The 17,258-nt window shown below is 47.2% G+C and overlaps 1 protein-coding gene across 2 annotated transcripts in view; it reads right to left on the bottom strand.

The window, feature by feature from the left end:
* Positions 1-17,258, bottom strand: part of uhrf2 (ubiquitin like with PHD and ring finger domains 2) — a 200,297-nt gene that overhangs the window by 80,493 nt on the left and 102,546 nt on the right. For both annotated transcript variants that reach the window (XM_085993774.1, XM_085993784.1), the window contains one exon: positions 11,439-11,657. In XM_085993774.1, coding sequence (XP_085849900.1) covers positions 11,439-11,657 — 219 coding nt within the window. The remainder of the gene's footprint in view (positions 1-11,438; positions 11,658-17,258) is intronic.

Genomic DNA, 17,258 nt, shown 5'->3' with positions numbered 1-17,258 from the left:
GCCCACACGCGGCGCTGTTGGGGTTCGGGGTGGCTTTGGCCCTGCAGACGCTAGCGTAGTGTCCCTTCTTCCCGCAGCCCGAGCAGATCGCGTTTTTCGCCGGGCAGCGCGCTCTGGGGTGTTTTGCCTGGCCACAGAAGTAGCATTTCTGGCCTTGGGGCACTGCTGTCTGGCCTTGGGACACTGCTGCGGTAGTTGGGCCGTTGTTGGGGTGTGGCTGGGGTGGCACGGCGCTATGAGGCGGTCCTACCGTGTCCCAGGCTGTCATTCCCCGCGGCGTCCACGGTGCAGAGGAGTAGGCATCCATGCCCTGGTAGGCTGCATCCAACGATAGTGCGAGTTCAGAGGCCTTGTTGAGGTCGAGGTTACTCTGCTCCAACAGTCGCTGTCATGTGTAATTGGATCTGTGGCCCGCTACAAAAGCGTCCCGGATAAGTTCCTCTGTGTACACGGCGGCCTTTACATCCTTACAACCACAGGCCCGGCCAAGCACAGACAGTGCCTGAAGGTATTCCACGGTCGATTCCCCAGGTTGTTGTTTACGACTCCCCAGGAGGTGCCTGGCGTACACTTCGTTCACTGGGCGCGTGTACTGGTCCTTGAGGAGCTTGATAGCATCCGCGTACGAGGTCGCGTCTTGGATGACCGAGTACACTCGGTGGTTCACTTTGGAGGTCAGGACATCCAGTTTGTCCTCGTCCGATTTGATTGCTTCGGAGGCGGTCAGGAATTTTTCGAAACACTTAAGCCAGTGAGTAAACTTGGTGGATGAGTCCGCCTCCCGATGATCTAAGTCCAGGCATGCTGGTGTGAGGATCTTCTCCATTATAAAAATGTTGTTAATAAAATTGATGCGCTATCAATTACTCATAAAAGACTGAGAGTTAGAAGAGTAACTAAAGGCTTTTATTAACAACAGAATGGAGGTCTGCCTCGAGTGGTCGACCGGTCCAGGATACAAAGGGCTGGGGAGCAGTCACCTTTATACTAGGACCTGTGGGAGGAGTCAGCCGAGGCATGTCCAGGCATGTACACAGTGGAATACAAACAGGACAAACAGGAATACAAACAGTGGTTTACCACAGACACAAAGCTGGGTGGACGTGTGTGCTGTGAGGAGGATGCAGAGAAACTCCAGGATGATTTGGACATGTTGGGTGATTGGGCAGAAGCATGGCAGATGCAATATAACGTGGATAAATGCGAGGTTATCCACTCTGGTGTCAAAAAGAGGAAGGCAGCTTATCTGAATGGCAATAGATTGGGAGAAGGGGAAGTGCAACGAGACCTGGGTGTTCTTGTGCACCAGTCGCTGAAGGTAAGCATGCAGGTGCAGCAGGCGGTTAAGGCGGCAAATGGTATGTTGGCCTTCGTAGCAAGAGGGTTCAAGTACAGGAACAAGGATGTCTTGCTGCAGTTGTATAGGGCCTTGGTGAGACCACATCTTGAGTATTGTGTGCAGTTTTGGTCACCTTATCCGAGGAAGGATGTTCTTGCCATGGAAGGAGTTCAGCAAAGATTCACCAGGCTGATACCTGGGATGGCAGGAATGACGTATGAGGAGAGATTGGGTTGATTGGGCTTATACTCGCTGGAGTTTAGAAGAATGAGAGGGGATCTCATTGAAACTTATAAAATTCTGACAGGACTGGACAGACTCGATGCAGGAAGGATGTTCCCAATGGTCGGGGAGTCCAGAACCAGGGGTCACAGTCTAAGGATAAGGGGTAAGCCATTTAGGACAGAAATGAGGAGGAATTTCTTCACCCAGAGAGAGTGGTGAACCTGTGGAATTCTCTGCCACAGAGGGTGGTGGAGGCCAGTTCATTAAATATATTCAAGAAGGAGTTAGATATATTTCTCAAGGCTAAAGGGATCAAGGGATATGGGGAAAAAGCAGGGACAGGGTACTGAATTTGGATGATCAGCCACGATCGCATTGAATGGCGGAGCAGGCTCGAGGGGTCGAATGGCCTACTCCTGCTCCTATCTTCTATGTTATTTAATCTCTCCTGCCTTCCACCCCGTCACAGACCTTCCCTTTTGTTCTTTCCTCCCCTCCCCCCTTTCCCTGCCTCTGCAGTCGCTTAAAATCTGTTACATCGCTATTTTTTTCCCAGTTCTGATGAAGGGTCATCAATCTGAAACGTTAACTCTGTTTCTCTCTCTACAGATGCTACCTGACCTGCTGAGTGTTTCCAGCATTTTCTGTTTTTATTTCAGATTTACAGCATCTGCAGTATTTTGCTTTTTTATTGTTGTAACTATAAAAAGGTGTGTACTGGTCTGTGCAACTGGTCAAACCGGATAGAACTGAATAGCTTTAGCCACAAAGTTTTCACCTTCTCACAAATGTCATGAAATACTTCCTCAAAATAAAAAAAACAGCAGGTACCGAGTCTGTGGACAAAGTTATCGCACTTGTTTCGGTTTATGACTCTGGATGTGAATGTCATAAAATGAGCAAAGATACCAGAGAGTAATTTTCCACTCCAGACATTTAGAATTTTACAAGACATTTCTCCATTCCAACCAGAAGTTTGGGGTTCTCTGAAATGTCTAACTTTGTTTATGCATTCAGGTACCTTAACTGGACTTTGTAAGACAGCAGACACTTATTTCCCATGTTTCTGTGCAAATGAGATCCCACTTCATACATTAGCAAAATACTACGGATGCTGGAAATCTGAAATAACAACAGAAAACACTGGAAAAACTCAGCAGGCCAGGCAGCATCCGTGGAGAGAAACAGAGTTAACGTTTCAGGTCAAAGACAGTCAGAACTGGAAAAAAGCAGGAAAAAAACAAATTTTAAAGCAAGTTTAGGGGCTGAGAAATGGGGGAGGGGCTGAAGGAACAAAAGGGAAGGTCTGTGATAGGATGGAAGGCAAGAGAAGTAGAGGCATTAAGAGATATTCAAGGCAAGAGGAGATGGTAATGGGACAGGTTAAGAAACAAAGGATGGCTCCAGGTGGAGTGAATTGCACTGGCAGAATTAAAGACAGCTGCCATGTGGGAGAGAAGAAAGAAAAAAAAAAAAAGTGTGGATAAAAAATGTGATAGGGGCCGAGGTTATGATCTGAAATTGTTGAACTCTATGTTGAGTCCAGAGGGTCATAAAGTGCCTAATTGAAAGATGAGGTGCTGTTCCTCGAGCTTACGCTGAGCTTCCGTGGAACAATGCAAGAGGCCGAGGACGGTGAGGTCCGAGTGGGAAAGCAGCGGTGAATTAAAGTGACAGGCGACCGGAAGCTCGGGGTCCCACTTACGGGCTGAACGGAGGTGTTCCGCAAAGCGGTCACCCAATCTGCGTTTGGTCTCCCCAATGTAGGAGACCACATCGTGAGCAGCGAATACAGTATGCTAAATTGCAAGAAGTACAAGTAAATCGATGTTTCACCTGGAAGGGGTGTTTGGGGCCCTGGACAGTGGGAAGGGGGGAGATATAAGGGCATGTGTTGCATAAAAACATAGAAGATAGGAGCAGGAGTAGGCCATTCGGCCCTTCGAGCCTGCTCCGCCATTCAATGAGATCATGGCTGATCATCCAAATTCAGTACCCTGTCCCTGCCTTCTCCCCATATCCCTTGATCTCTTTAGCCTCAAGAAATATATCCAACTCTTTCTTGAATATATTTAATGAACTGGCCTCCACTGCCCTCTGTGGCAGAGAATTCCACAGGTTCACCACTGTCTGGGTGAAGAAATTCCTCCTCATTTCAGTCCTAAATGGCTTACCCCTTATCCTTAGACTATGACCCCTGGTTCTGGACTCCCCGGCATTCAGAAACATCCTTTCTGCATCTAGTCTGTCCAGACCTGACAGAATTTTATAGGTTTCGATGAGATCCCCTCTCAATCTTCTAAACTCCAGTGAGTATAAGCCCAATTGACACAATCTCTCCTCGTACGTCATTCCTGCCATCCCAGGTATCAGCCTGGTGAATCTTCGCTGCACTCCCTCCATGGCAAGAACATCCTTCCTCAGATAAGGCGACCACAATACTCAAGGTGTGGTCTCACCAAGGCCCTGTACAACTGCAGCAAGACATCCTTGTTCTTGTACTCGAACCCTCTTGCTATGAAGGCCAACATACCATTTGCCTTCTTAACCGCCTGCTGCACCTGCATGCTTAACTTCAGCGACTGGTGCACAAGAACACCTAGGTCTCCTTGCACTTCCTTCCCCAATCTATTGCCATTCAAATAATAATCTGCCTTCCTGTTTTTGCCACCAAAGTGGATAACCTCACATTTATCCACATTATAGTGCATTTGCCATGTTTCTGCCCAATCACCCAACCTGTCCAAATCGTACTGGAGTTTCACGACATCCTCCTCACAGCATACCCTCCCACCCAGCTTTGTGTCATCTGCAAATTTGGAGATATTACATCCAATTCCCTCGTCCAGATCATTAATATATATTGTGAACAGCTGGGGTCCTAGGACTGATCCTTGCGGTACCCCACTAGTCACTGCCTGCCACTCGGAAAACGACCCGTTTATTCCAACTCTTTGCTTTCTGTCCGCCAACCAGTTCTCTATCCAAGTCAATACCTTGCCCCCAATCCTATGTGCCTTAATTTTGCACGCTAGCCTCTTATGCGGGACCTTATCAAAAGCCTTCTGAAAGTCCAAATACAGCACATCCACTGGTTCTCCCTTATCTATTTTACCAGTTACATCCTCAAAAAATTCCAGTAGATTAGTCAAGCATGATTTACCTTTTGTAAATCCATGTTGACTTTGTCCGATCCTGTCACTGCTTTCCAAGTGCTCTGCTATTCCATCTTTTATAATGTACTCTAGCATTTTCCCCACTACCGATGTCAGGCTTACCGGTCAATAATTCCCCGCTTTTTCTCTGCCACCTTTTTTGAATAGTGGGGTAACAGTAGCTACCCTCCAATCCATGGGTACTGTTCCAGAGTCTATCGAGTTCTGGAAGATGACCAGCAATGCATCTACTATTTCTAGGGCCACTTCCTTAAGTACCCTGGGATGTACATTATCAGGCCCTGGGGATTTATCGGCCTTCAGTCCCATCAATTTTCCTAACACCATTTCCCTACAAATACTGATATCTTTCAGTTCCACCCTTTCACCAGACCCTATGTTCCGCAGTATTTCTGGGAGGTTATTTGTGTCCTCCTTTGTGAAGACAGAACCAAAATATGTATTTAGTTGGTCTGCCATTTCTTTGCTCCCCATTATAAATTCCCCCGATTCTGACTGCAAGGGACCTACGCTTGACTTCACCAATCTTTTCCTCTTTACATATCTATAAAAGCTTTTACAGTCAGTTTTTATGTTGCTCGCTAGCTTACTCTCATATTCTATTTTCCCTTTCTTAATTAATCCCTTTGTCCTCCTTTGTTGAATCCTAAACTGCTCCCAATCCTCAAGTTTATTGCTCTTTCTGGCCAGTTTATATGTCCTCTCCTTGGATCTTATGCTATCCCTAATTTCCCTTGTTAGCCACGGTTGAGTCACCTTTTTTGTTTTATTTTTATGCCAAACTGGGATGAACAACTTCTGTAGTTCATCCATTCGGTCTTTGAATGTTTGCCATCGCCTATCCACCGTCAACCCTTTGAGTGCCATTCCCCAATCAATCCTACCCAACTCGCTCCTCAGACCATCGTAGTTTCCTTTATTTAAATTGAGGACCCTAGTTTCTGAGTCAACTACTTCATTCTCCATCTTAATGAAGAATTCGATCATATTATGATCGCTCCGACCCAAGGGGCCTCGTACAACAAGATTGCTAATTAATCCTTTCTCGTTACATAATACCCAGTCTAAGATGGCCTGATCTCTGGTTGGTTCCTCGACATATTGGTCCAGGAAACCATCCCGTAAACACTCCAGGAATTCCTCCTCCACAGTATTGTTACTAATTTGGTTAGCCCAATCTATATGTAGATTAAAGTCACCCATGATGACTGCTGTGCCCTTATTGCACGCTTCTTTAATTTCCCTTTTAATGCCATCCCCAACCTCCGCCTTACTGTTTGGAGGTCTATATACCACTCCCACTAATGTTTTTTTCCCAGTATTTCTCAATTCTACCCATACAGATTCCACCTCATCAGAGCTAATATCCTTCATTACAATTGTGTTAATCCCTTCTTTAACCAGTAATGCTACCCCTCCTCCCTTTCCTTTTTGCCTATCTTTCCTGAATATCGAATACCCCTGGATGTTGAGTTCCCAGTCTTGGCCGTCCTTGAGCCAAGTTTCCGTAATCCCAACCAAATCATATTCGTTTATCTCTATTTGCGCAGCCAATTCATCCACCTTATTACAAATGCTCCTCGCATTAAGACACATAGGCCTAGAAATTCACTTTGGGGCGGCCAGCTCGTTCGCGCCCAAAAGTTAGCGCTGGGCGGGGAGCCATTAGCGATCGTCAGATATTCAGTGTTTGCGCCCCAATTCAGAACCGGGCGCTATACCAGGGTGTGCCCGCCTCCACTTGGGGCGCTGACACTGAATTTCAGCGCTCTTGGCGCCGCTGCGCCAGCCGCCGCGGAGCGGCAGGCTGCGGTACTGCAGGCCTCCTCCTTCTCTTAAGGGGGAGCTGCCTGCAACGGGGAGATCGCCGCTGGAGAGTGCCGGCAAATGAGCCCGGCACCACGGAGAAGTCCCGGGTTCGCGGAAAGCAGCCGGCAATGCCGCCGGGGGGGGGGGGGGGGGGGGGGGGGAAGAAGAGAAGTGGAGGAGACCGGGGAAGGAGGTGCGGGCAGGCGGCCGCCGAAAAAGCGGCCGGCCTCACCTTCCCCTTTAAAGCGCCCCACTAAGGCTACAGCACGGCCCCGTTTTCTGGTCGCTGTTTGCGGCCGCTTCGGAGGAGGCGGCCGCTACTAAATATGGGGATCGGGCCGCTTTCGGGGCGGAACCGGGGCACTGCGCACACTGATGACGTCATCGGTGCCGGCGCAGCGCTAACAGCTACCGCTGCCAATACCGCTGCGCTGAATATCAGCGCAAACTCATTTTTGGCGCAGAAGCCCTCTTTAGGCGGTAACTGGGCACAAAGCTGGCAGCGCCTTAATGAATTTCTAGGCCAAAGCCTTCAGGCTTGTTTTTTTTAACGCTCTTAGACCTATTAGAATTATTATTTACTGTGGCCACGTTTGATTTAAACTGTTGATTTCTCTGACTGCCACTTTTCTTTTTCTCCTTCCTATCTTTTGCTTTTATCCTTGTTTTCCTTTCCTCTGTCTCCCTGCTCAGGTTCCCAACCCCCTTCCATTTTAGTTTAAACCCTCCCCCACAGCACTAGCAAACATTCCCCCTAGGACCTCGGTTCCAGCCCTGCCCAGGTGCAGACCGTCCGGTTTGAACTGGTCCCACCTCCCCCAGAACCGGTTCCAATGTCCCAGGAACTTGAATCCCTCCCCCTGGCACCATTCCTCTAGCCACATATTCATCTGAAGTATCCTTCTATTTCTACTCTGACTAGCACGTAGCACTGGTAGCAATCATGAGATTACTGCCTTTGAGGTCCTGTTTTTTAATTTACCTCCTAACTCCCTATATTCTGCTTTTAGGACCTCATCCCGCTTTTTACCTATATCGTTGGTGCCTATATGCACCACGACAACTGGCTGTTCAACCTCCCCTTCCAAGATGTTCTGCAGCCGCTCGGAGACATCCTTGACCCTTGCACCAGGGAGGCAACACACCATCCTGGAGTCTCGTTTGCAGCCGCAGAAACGCCTATCTATTCCCCTTACAATTGAATCCCCTATTACTATAGCTCTACCACACTTTTTCCTTCCATTCTGTGCAGCAGAGCCACCCCTGGTGCCAGGAAGTTGGCTGCTGCTGCCTTCCTCTGATAAGCCATCCCCCCCCCCCCCCCCCCCAACAGTAATCAAAGTGGTATATCTGTTGGAGAGGGGGATGGCCACAGGGGACCCCTGCACTACCTGCCTGCGCCTAGTACTCTGCCTGTTGGTCACCCGTTCCCTTTCTTCCTGTCCAACCTCTACCTGCGGTGTGTCCAACTCCGTAAACGTGCTGTTCACGATGTCCTGAGCATCGTGAACGCTCCAGTATGCATCCAATCGCAGCTCCAGCGCCGCAATGCGGTCTGTCAGTAGCTGCAGCTGGGTGCACTTCCTGCACATGTAGTTGTCAGGGACACAGGAAGTGTCCCTGAGTTCCCACATCTCGCAGGAGGAGCAGATCACGGGGCCCGGCTTTCCTGCCATGACTTACCCTTTAATTAATTGAGTTTAAATTAAATCAATCAATCCCACTAATTACACTACAGTTAAATAGTTTACCAACAGTCCCCGCTACACCAGAGAGACCTTAGAAACTATAAAACAGAGTTAAAGTTTAAAAAAGAGAGAAATACTCACCAACCAATCACTTACCTGCTTCCTGCTGACGTCACACTTGGATTACTTTTTACCTCTCTCCCGGAACCTGGATCGGTCGGGCCTCTGGTGATCCCTCGCAGGTCCGCTGCCTCTCCGGTCTCGGGGCTCTGGGCCTCGCGCTGCTGTTTAAGTACCTCCGCCGCCTCTGGTGATCCCTCGCAGGTCCGCTGCCTCTCTGGTCTCGGGGCTCATCTCCTGGGCTTGCACGGGAAGGTGCCGGGCGAAGGGGAAGGGGTGCTGGGGGTGATAGAGGAGTGGACTAGGGTGTCGCGGAGGGAGCGGTCCCTACGGAATGCTGAAAGGGGATGATGCGCTTGGTGGTTGGATCACGCTGGAGCTGGCGGAAATGGCGGAGGATAATCCGTTGAATGTGGAGGCTGGTGGGTTGAAAGCTGAGGACAAGGGAAACTCTATCGTGGTTCCGGGAGGGAGGGGCAGGGTTGAGGGCAGAAATGCGGGAGATAGAACGGACACGGTCAAGGGCCGTGTCGGCCACAGTAGAGGGGAATCTCTAGTTGAGGAAAAAGGAAGACATGTCGGAAGCACTGGTATGGAAGGTGGCATCGTCAGAGCAGGTGCGGCAGAGACGGAGAAACTGGGAGAATGGAATAGAGTCCTTACAGGAGGTGGGGTGGGAGGAAGTGTAGTCCAGGTAGCTGCGGGAGTCAGTGGGCTTGTAGTGAATGTTTGTCAATAACCTATCCCCAGAGATGGAGAAGTCGAGGAAGGGAATGGAAGAGTCGGAGATGGACCATGTGAAGGAAGGGTGGAAATTGGAAGCAAAGTGAATGAAATTATCTAGTTCAGGGCGAGAGCAGGAAACGGCGCCGATACAGTCATCAATGTACCGGACTGGAACAAAGATTGTTCCACATATCCCACGAAAAGGCAGGCATAGCTAGGACCCATGCGGGTACCCATAGCAACACCTTTGAACAGCTTCTCCTTTGACTCCACTCATTTCCTCCAAATCAATGTGAGAACAAGACTATAGGTTCCTGCATGGGTCCCAGCTATGCCTGCCTTTTCGTGGGTTATGTGGAACACTCTTTGTTCCAGTCCTACTCGGGTCCCCTCCCTCACCTCTTTTTCCGGTACATTGATGACTGTATCGGTGCCGTTTCCTGCTCTCGCCCTGAACTAGACAATTTCATTCACTTTGCTTCCAATTTCCACCCTTCCCTCACCTTCACATGGTCCATATCCGACTCTTCCCTTCCTCGACTTCTCCATCTCCAGGGATAGTTATTGACAAGCATTCACTACAAGCCCAGACTCCCACAGCTACCTGCACTACGCTTCCTCCCACCCCGCCTCCTGTAAGGACTCTATTCCAGTCTCCCAGTTTCTCCGTCTCCGCCGCATCTGCTCTGACGATGCCACCTTCCATACCAGTGCTTCCGACGTGTCTTCCTTTTTCCTCAACCGGGGATTCCCCTCTACTGTGGTTGACACGGCCCTCGACCGTGTCCGTTCTATCTCCTGCACTTCTGCCTCCCCCCCCCCCCGCCCCTCCCTCCCGGAACCAAGAGATCCCCTTGTCCTCACCTTTTACCCCACCAGCCTCCACATTCAACGGATCATCCTCCGCCATTTCCGCCACCTCCAGCGTGATCCCACCACCAAATGAATCTTCCCCTCACCTCCCCTTTCAGCATTCCGTAGGGACCGCTCCCTCCGAGACACCCTAGTCCACTTCTCTATCACCCCCAACACCCCTTCGCCCGGCACCTTCACATGCAAGCGCAGGAGATGCAACGCATGCCCTTATACCTCCCCCCTTCCCACGGTCCAGGGCCCCAAACACCCCTTCCAAGTGTAACAGTGATTTACTTGTACTTCTTGCAATTTAGTATACTGTATTCGCTGCTCACGATGTGGTCTCCTCCACATTGGGGAGACCAAACGCAAATTGGGTGACCGCTTTGCGGAACACCTCCGTTCAGCCCCTAAGGGGGACCCCGAGCTCCTGGTGGCCTGTCACTTTAATTCACCGCCCCATTCCCACTCAGACCTCACTGTCCTCGGCCTCTTGCATTGTTCCACGGAAGCTCAGCGTAAGCTGGAGGAGCAGCATCTCATCTTTCAATTAGGCACTTTACAGCCTTCTGGACTCAACATAGAGTTCAACAATTTCAGACCATAACCTCTGCCCCCATCACATATTTTTTACCCACACTTTTTGTTTGTGCTTTTTTTTCTTTCTTCCCTCCCACATGGCAGCTGTCCTTCATTCTGCCAGCGCAATTCACTCCATCTAGAGCCATCCTTTGTTTCTTAACCTGTCCCATTACCATCTCCTCTTGCCTTGAATATCTTAATGCCTCTTTACTTCTCCTGCCTTCCATCCTATCACAGACCTTCCCTTTGGTTCTTTCATCCCCTCCCCCATTTCCCATCCCCAAAACGTGCTTTAGAATCTGTTTCTTTTCCTGCTATTTTCCAGTTCTGATGAAATGTCTTCGACCTGAAACGTTAACTTTTTTTCTCTCTCCACGGATGCTGCCTGGCCGGCTGAGTTTTTCCAGCGTTTTCTTATGTTATTCCACTTCATACATGTCTTGTTTATCTGACTTTAGGATCTGCACACAGACAGGTAATAAGTTGAATTTGTGGCAAACCGAGTTAGATGCCTGCACCATGTTGAACATTATTTTAAGCTGCAAGCGGAGATGATAACCTGTACATTAGATGGTGGATCTTTTAATAATCACAGCACCGAGGCATGTCCTAACGAGTTACTGTTGGTACTAAAACTATCTCACTGGGCTAGGGTGAAAAACATTTTTTTTTTAAACAAAGTGCAATTTTTCTTTTTAAGAAGTGACATACAAGCTAACAAAAGTGCATCACAGAGTTAAAACAGTGAAGTGATCTTTCACGGTGTTGCCTTACTCTTTTGATATGAAAGCTTTTATTATACTCACAGACACGATATCCTTGGTTAGAACTTAGCAGATTGTAGGAAAGCACCAGAGCTTTATATCCATATTCACTGCAAATGTAAATATTCTGCATTGCATGCCAACGAATGCTTACCCCAAAAGAATTTTAACAAAGATTTCTTTATTTGTCCTTGATGTCTCCTTCAGAGCGGTAACTTCTGCATCAAACCAGAAACCACGTTCCTCTGGTATCTCTAAATTGTAATTTACCATCACAGCTTGTCCTATTCTAAGCTGATCCCACTTCAAAACGGTCCTTGCCCGTGGCCGAACATTTTCTGCACACATTCCCACTATTCCATTCTCTGGATAACTGAAGACAGAGAAGAGAAAAAAAGCAAAAGTTAAATGCAAAATTCTTTTAAATTGCCGGATTAACAGAGTAAAACAATAAAAAAATGAATGGATACTTTCTTCCTTAGAACACAAATGTCTAAAATCAACTAGCCAAACATATGGTTTACTCAAAATTTCCCTTGGTTTATTAAAATGGTAGCAATGCTATAAAGATAAGGGCCTAGAAATTCAGTGGGCTTTGCGCCCAGTTACCGCCCAAATAGGGTTTCTGCGCCAGTGTAAGAGGGTGCGCTGATATTCAGCGCTGCGGTAATGGCGGCGGGAGCCGGTAGCGCTGCACCGACACTGATGACATCATCGGTGTGCGCAGTGCCCCGGTACCGCCCTGCTTCCGGCCCAAACCCCATATTTAGTTGCGGCCGCCTCTTCTGCAGCGGCCGCAAACAGCGATTGAAAAACGGGGCCGTATTGTTGCGCTACTGGGGCGCTTTAAGGTGGAGGTGTGGCCGGCCTGCCCGCACCTCCTTCCCCGGCCTCCTCCACCCCCCACCCGCGGCATTGCCGGCTGCTTTCCGCGAGCCCGGCACTTCTCCGTGGTGCCGGGCTCATTTGCCGGCACAATCCAGCGGTGATCTCGCTGTTGCAGGCACCTCCCCCTTAAGAGAAGGAGGAGGCCTGCAGTACCGCAGCCTGCCGCTCCGCAGCGGGTGGCGCTGCGGCACCTACAGCGCTGAAATTCAGTTTCAGCGCCCCAAGCGGGGGCGGGCACACCCTGGAATAGCGCCCGGTTCCGACTTGGGGCGCAAAAACTGAATTTCTGACGGGCGCAACTGGCTCCGCGCACAGCGCTAACTTTTGGGCGCTAGCCAGCTGGCGGGGCCAAAGTGAATTTCTAGCCCTGTAAGTGATGGTTGTGGCAATCACAGCTCCAAGGACAAAGGTCCCTGTGTTAACAGATCTCCCAATCAAAATACCTCTTAGAACTTTGGAAGTTGCCCAAGAGAATTTACAATAGGAGATACTTTCGTTCCACATGTGCAATCTTCAGCACTTTTCCTCCATCACACACAGAGCCCACTGCGACCATTTTCTTTAAACAAATTAGTCCCCCAGACAAAATAAAGTGCCCTCTTCTGCAAATCTAATTTTATAGCAAACTCCCAGGGTCTAGGAGGACCTTTCTTAGAACACTAATGCTCGTCAGCAACAAATCTAAATATAGTTCACTTATGTTTTTCCTCTACATTCATTTAAAAGCCCTGTTGGGCAAAGCCACCCTTTCCTCTAACTGCCACACATTATACCATGCAAACTTTGATGCCCCCAGTTAAAGCGAGTCCCATGGTACTTTTAATGCAAACTTAGTGGAATTAATACATTTAAAAAAAAAATGGTGATGGGGAAAATCATGGGACTTTATATTAAAAGAGATGATGCTTTCACCCCAGGGTATTAAAAGAAATAGGTAAGGAAATTGCAGATGCATTCATCATCATTTTCCAAAGCTCTCTAGATTCAGGAATCCCTTTGCATTGGAAAATTACAAATGTTACTCCATTATAAAAGGGAGGGAGGGACACAGAAAGCAGGTAACTACAGATGTTAGTTTATTAATTGTGGGAAAGTTACTGGAATATATTGTCAGAGATGACTGAGTACTTGAACTACTATCAGTTGATCAAAGAGAGGCAGCAAGGACTTGTGATGGGGAGGTCATGTCTGTGTAATTTGGTTGAATTTTTTGAGGTTATTAGCATGGTGGCTAGGCAGGGGAGGGAGGGTGGTGTCTATGGCTGTTGTCTCTATGGATTTCCAGTATGCATTTGATAAGATTCTGCACAAGTTTAACAAAATTGAGAGCACATGGAATTGGAGGTAAGCTTGTGACATGGGTTGGTAATTGGTTGAGAGGCAAGAGACAGAGTAGGGATAAAGGGCTAGTTCTCCGATTGGTGGGGTGTGACAAACTGTTCCCCAGGGATCTGTACTGGATCCTCAGCTTCTTGCCATATATATTTTGATGAATTGGATGCAGGAATGGAGAGTTGTACAGCTAATTTTGCAGATGATACTAAGTTAGGAGGCACAGTAAGCTGTGAAGATGGGAGCAGGGACACAGGCAAAGTGGGCAAAACTATGGCAGATGGAGTTCAATGTGGGGAAGTGTGTCATTCACTTTGTATCTGACTAAGAAAATTTTCTGATTTATCTTCAATAATACAAAAAGAAAATACCGCAGTTGCTGGAAATCTGAAATAAACAGAAAATGCTGGAAATACTCAGCAGGTCAGGCAGCATCTGTGGAGAGAGAAACAGAGAGAAACGTTTCAGGTCGATGACCTTTCGTCAGAAATGGAAAAAAAGCAGGAAATGGAACAGATTTTTAAGCAAGTGTAGGAGCTGGGAAAGAGGGGAGGGGATGAAAGAACAAAAGGAAGGTCTGTGTTAGGATAGACGGCAGGAGAGGTTAAGAGACATTAAGAGATATTCAAGGCAAAAGGAGATGGTAATGGGACAGGTTAAGAAACAAAGGATGGCTCTAGATGAAGTGTAAATTGCGCTGGCAGAATGAAAGACAGCTGCCATGTGGGAGAGAAGAAAAGAAAACACAAAAAAAGTGGGGGAAAAAAATGATAGGGGCTGAGGTTATGATCTGAAATTGTTGAACTCTATGTTGAGTCCAGAAGGCTGTAAAGTGCCTAATCGGAAGATGAGGTGCTGTTCCTCGAGCTTACGCTGAGCTTCTGTGGAACAATGCAAGAGGCCGAGGACGGTGAGGTTCCGATTTATCTTTGTGGGAGACTAGGAGCTGTGGCGGGGGGGGCAGCAAAGTGATTTAAGTAGTTATTTACACAAATCACTAAAAGCTCATGCACAGGTACAAAATGTAATCATAAAGGCTAATGGAAAATTAACCTTTATTGCAAGGGGTTGGAATTCAAAAGTGAGGAAGTGATGCTTCAGTTGTATAGAGCCTTGGTCAAAGCCCATCTGGAAAATGGTGTTCAATTTTGGGAACTGAACCTCAGGAAAGATATATGAGCCTTGGCAGGGTGCAGTGCAGATTCACCAGAATGATACCACGGGTTAAGTTATATAGAAAGGTTGCATTAACTTGGCTTGTATTTCCTCGAATTTAGAAGGCCTATCTAATGGAGGTATTTAAAATGACTAAGGGATTTGATAAATTCAATAGAGAAACTATTTGTTCATGTGGGGGAATCCAGAACAAGGGGGCCCAATTTTAAAATGAGAGTTTGGCCATTTAGGCAGTGTGGGGGGGGGGGGGAATCAGGAAGCAATTTTTCCACACCAAACTGTGGAAATCTGGCACTCTCTCTCCCACAATAGGCTGTGGATGCTGTGGCATTTGAAATTTTAAAGCCCGAGATCATTAGGATTTTTGTTCAGTAAGAGTATCAACTAATATGGAATAAAAAGCTGGTAAACTGAGTTGAGGTACAGATCAGCCATAATCGAACTGAATGGCAGAACAGGCTTAGGTTCCTATGTTTCTAGTCCAAACAAGTTACATAAAGTCAAGCTTTCTTGCATCCAGTGAATCTGCAAATTAAAAGTTCGCAAAAAAACACAATTATATACAAACAGGAGTAAGTGCTCCACTCTGCATCATACGCTCTGTGCTTCCACTCTGTTCTCTTAGGGTGCTGCCAAAGGTTGCTGATGTCAGTTCACAGTGTTCTCTGTCACTAGTGAAGAAGTGCAAGGAACTACTTTCACCTGTGGTATTTGACAGCCCCCGTGCTCCATATATCTCGGTCAACATTTACAATTTACACTTTCTCCCTTTCTGTGTTGGTCATTGGGAGAAACCATGGGAATGTTATGAGGAAAAAGGCTATCCTAGCTGCCACAGAACAAGTGAAAAAGGCTCTGTTGAAAACATAGGACCTATAGATTTAATGAATGAAACAGTTATCAGTCATGTAGAGTAGTGGTTATGGAACTAGACTAGTAATCCAGAGAACATGTGTTTAAATCCCACCATGACAGTTTGACAATTTGTTTATTACAATAATGACTAAATCTGGAAATTAAAAGCTGGTAAGTGACCATGATTGTCATAAAAATCTAGTTCACCAAAATCCTTACCCAGGTAAGACCAGTCTGGCCTATATATGACTCCAGTCCCACACCAACGTGGTTGATTCTTAACTGCCCTCTGAAGTGGCCTAGCAAGTCATTTGGTTGCACCAAACTCAGGACATCTAGGGATGGCCGATAAATCCTGTTGTCCCCTCAAGAAAGACAACGAGCAGGATAACATAAGAAATAGGAGCAGGAGTAGGCTATTTAGCCCTTTGAGCCTGCTCCGCCATTTAATATCATGGCTGATCCTCTACCTCATCTCCACTTTCCTGCACTAACCCCATATCCCTTGATTCCCTTAATATTCAAAAATCTATTGAGCAGGATTGTAGACCTAAACAATGCTAAAGAAAGACACTGCCATAAACCATGGCACAAGTCAAGTCTCCAAAGTATGGAGAGCTTTTTCTCACTACGGATGGTCGGTTACACCACATTGTCTTATCATCTCTATCTGTAGAGCAGGAATAGCGGGCAGCACTGAAGTCTGTTTCTATTGTTACATTACTAGTCAGGCAGCCCAGGGAGTGGAGGGAAGGCAGAGAGGGCAGGATTTTTCATAAGGAAAACAACAAAGATTTAATTTGACTAGAGGGGCATTCCCTCAGGGAATTCCCTCTTCCTGCTGGACAACAGGCTCAACCCCAAGGATAAACAAGTGAAGAACAATATTTTTAAATTAATGATAAAAAAGGAAAAAAAAGTAATTCAGGTCTCGTTTCCACAGAATAGATGAAAGAGGGATGTTTTATCTCAAATTCTTCTCCAGGGAAAAGTAGTTTAAAATGGAAAAAGAAATGCAGGGGTCATCAATTAGCGTCTTAATTGTGAGCAATATTTGAACACCATCATTTTTCAAGGTTTAATACATACCAGTGTAACCAGTCTAGGTTAATTAGCAATGCTGGTGTGGGCAGGAATTTACAGCAAATGGTCTCACTTCTCTGAGCAAAGTCAGCAGCATTGAAAGAATGGATTCAAGACTGAATTGATTTTCTTTTAAAAACGGAGGTGGAATACAAATTAAAAATTGTAATCGACTCCAGAAATTCTTCAGCGTCTGAAGTACAATTTGTTCCCTGAATTTGTAAGTTTGTTAATCCGGATAATCCAATTTGCAACGAACTTGCTTAGAATAAATCCCCACCTATAACGCACATATTCGAGTGTCCCAAATTAAGTGCAATGGAATTCTATATACACTCCACACCCATTTACAACAGTAAAATTAGTCCCACTGAGTAGCAGAGAGATTATTCTGCTGCAAAGACAAATGGGGCAGCGATAGTTCTACCATTAACATAGAATGGGCAAATGGTAGCAGACTTGGGCCTAGAAATTCGGTGGGCTGTGCCACCAGTTAGCGCCGAAAGAGGGCACTCAGTGGCTTTAGCGCCACTGGCCGCGCCTCCCGCGATATTTAGCGCCACTGGCCGCGCCTCCCGCGATATTTAGCTGGGGCGCTAATGGCGGCGTTAACCTGTTGCGCTGCGCCGCCTCCGATGAC

Source organism: Somniosus microcephalus, chromosome 1 (genome assembly GCF_052327205.1).
Source record: "Somniosus microcephalus isolate GS21.2 chromosome 1, FLI_Smic_1.0, whole genome shotgun sequence".
Classification (NCBI taxonomy): domain Eukaryota; kingdom Metazoa; phylum Chordata; class Chondrichthyes; order Squaliformes; family Somniosidae; genus Somniosus; species Somniosus microcephalus.
Note: the sequence above shows the minus strand (reverse complement) of the source record. Positions and strands in the feature narration are given on the sequence as shown.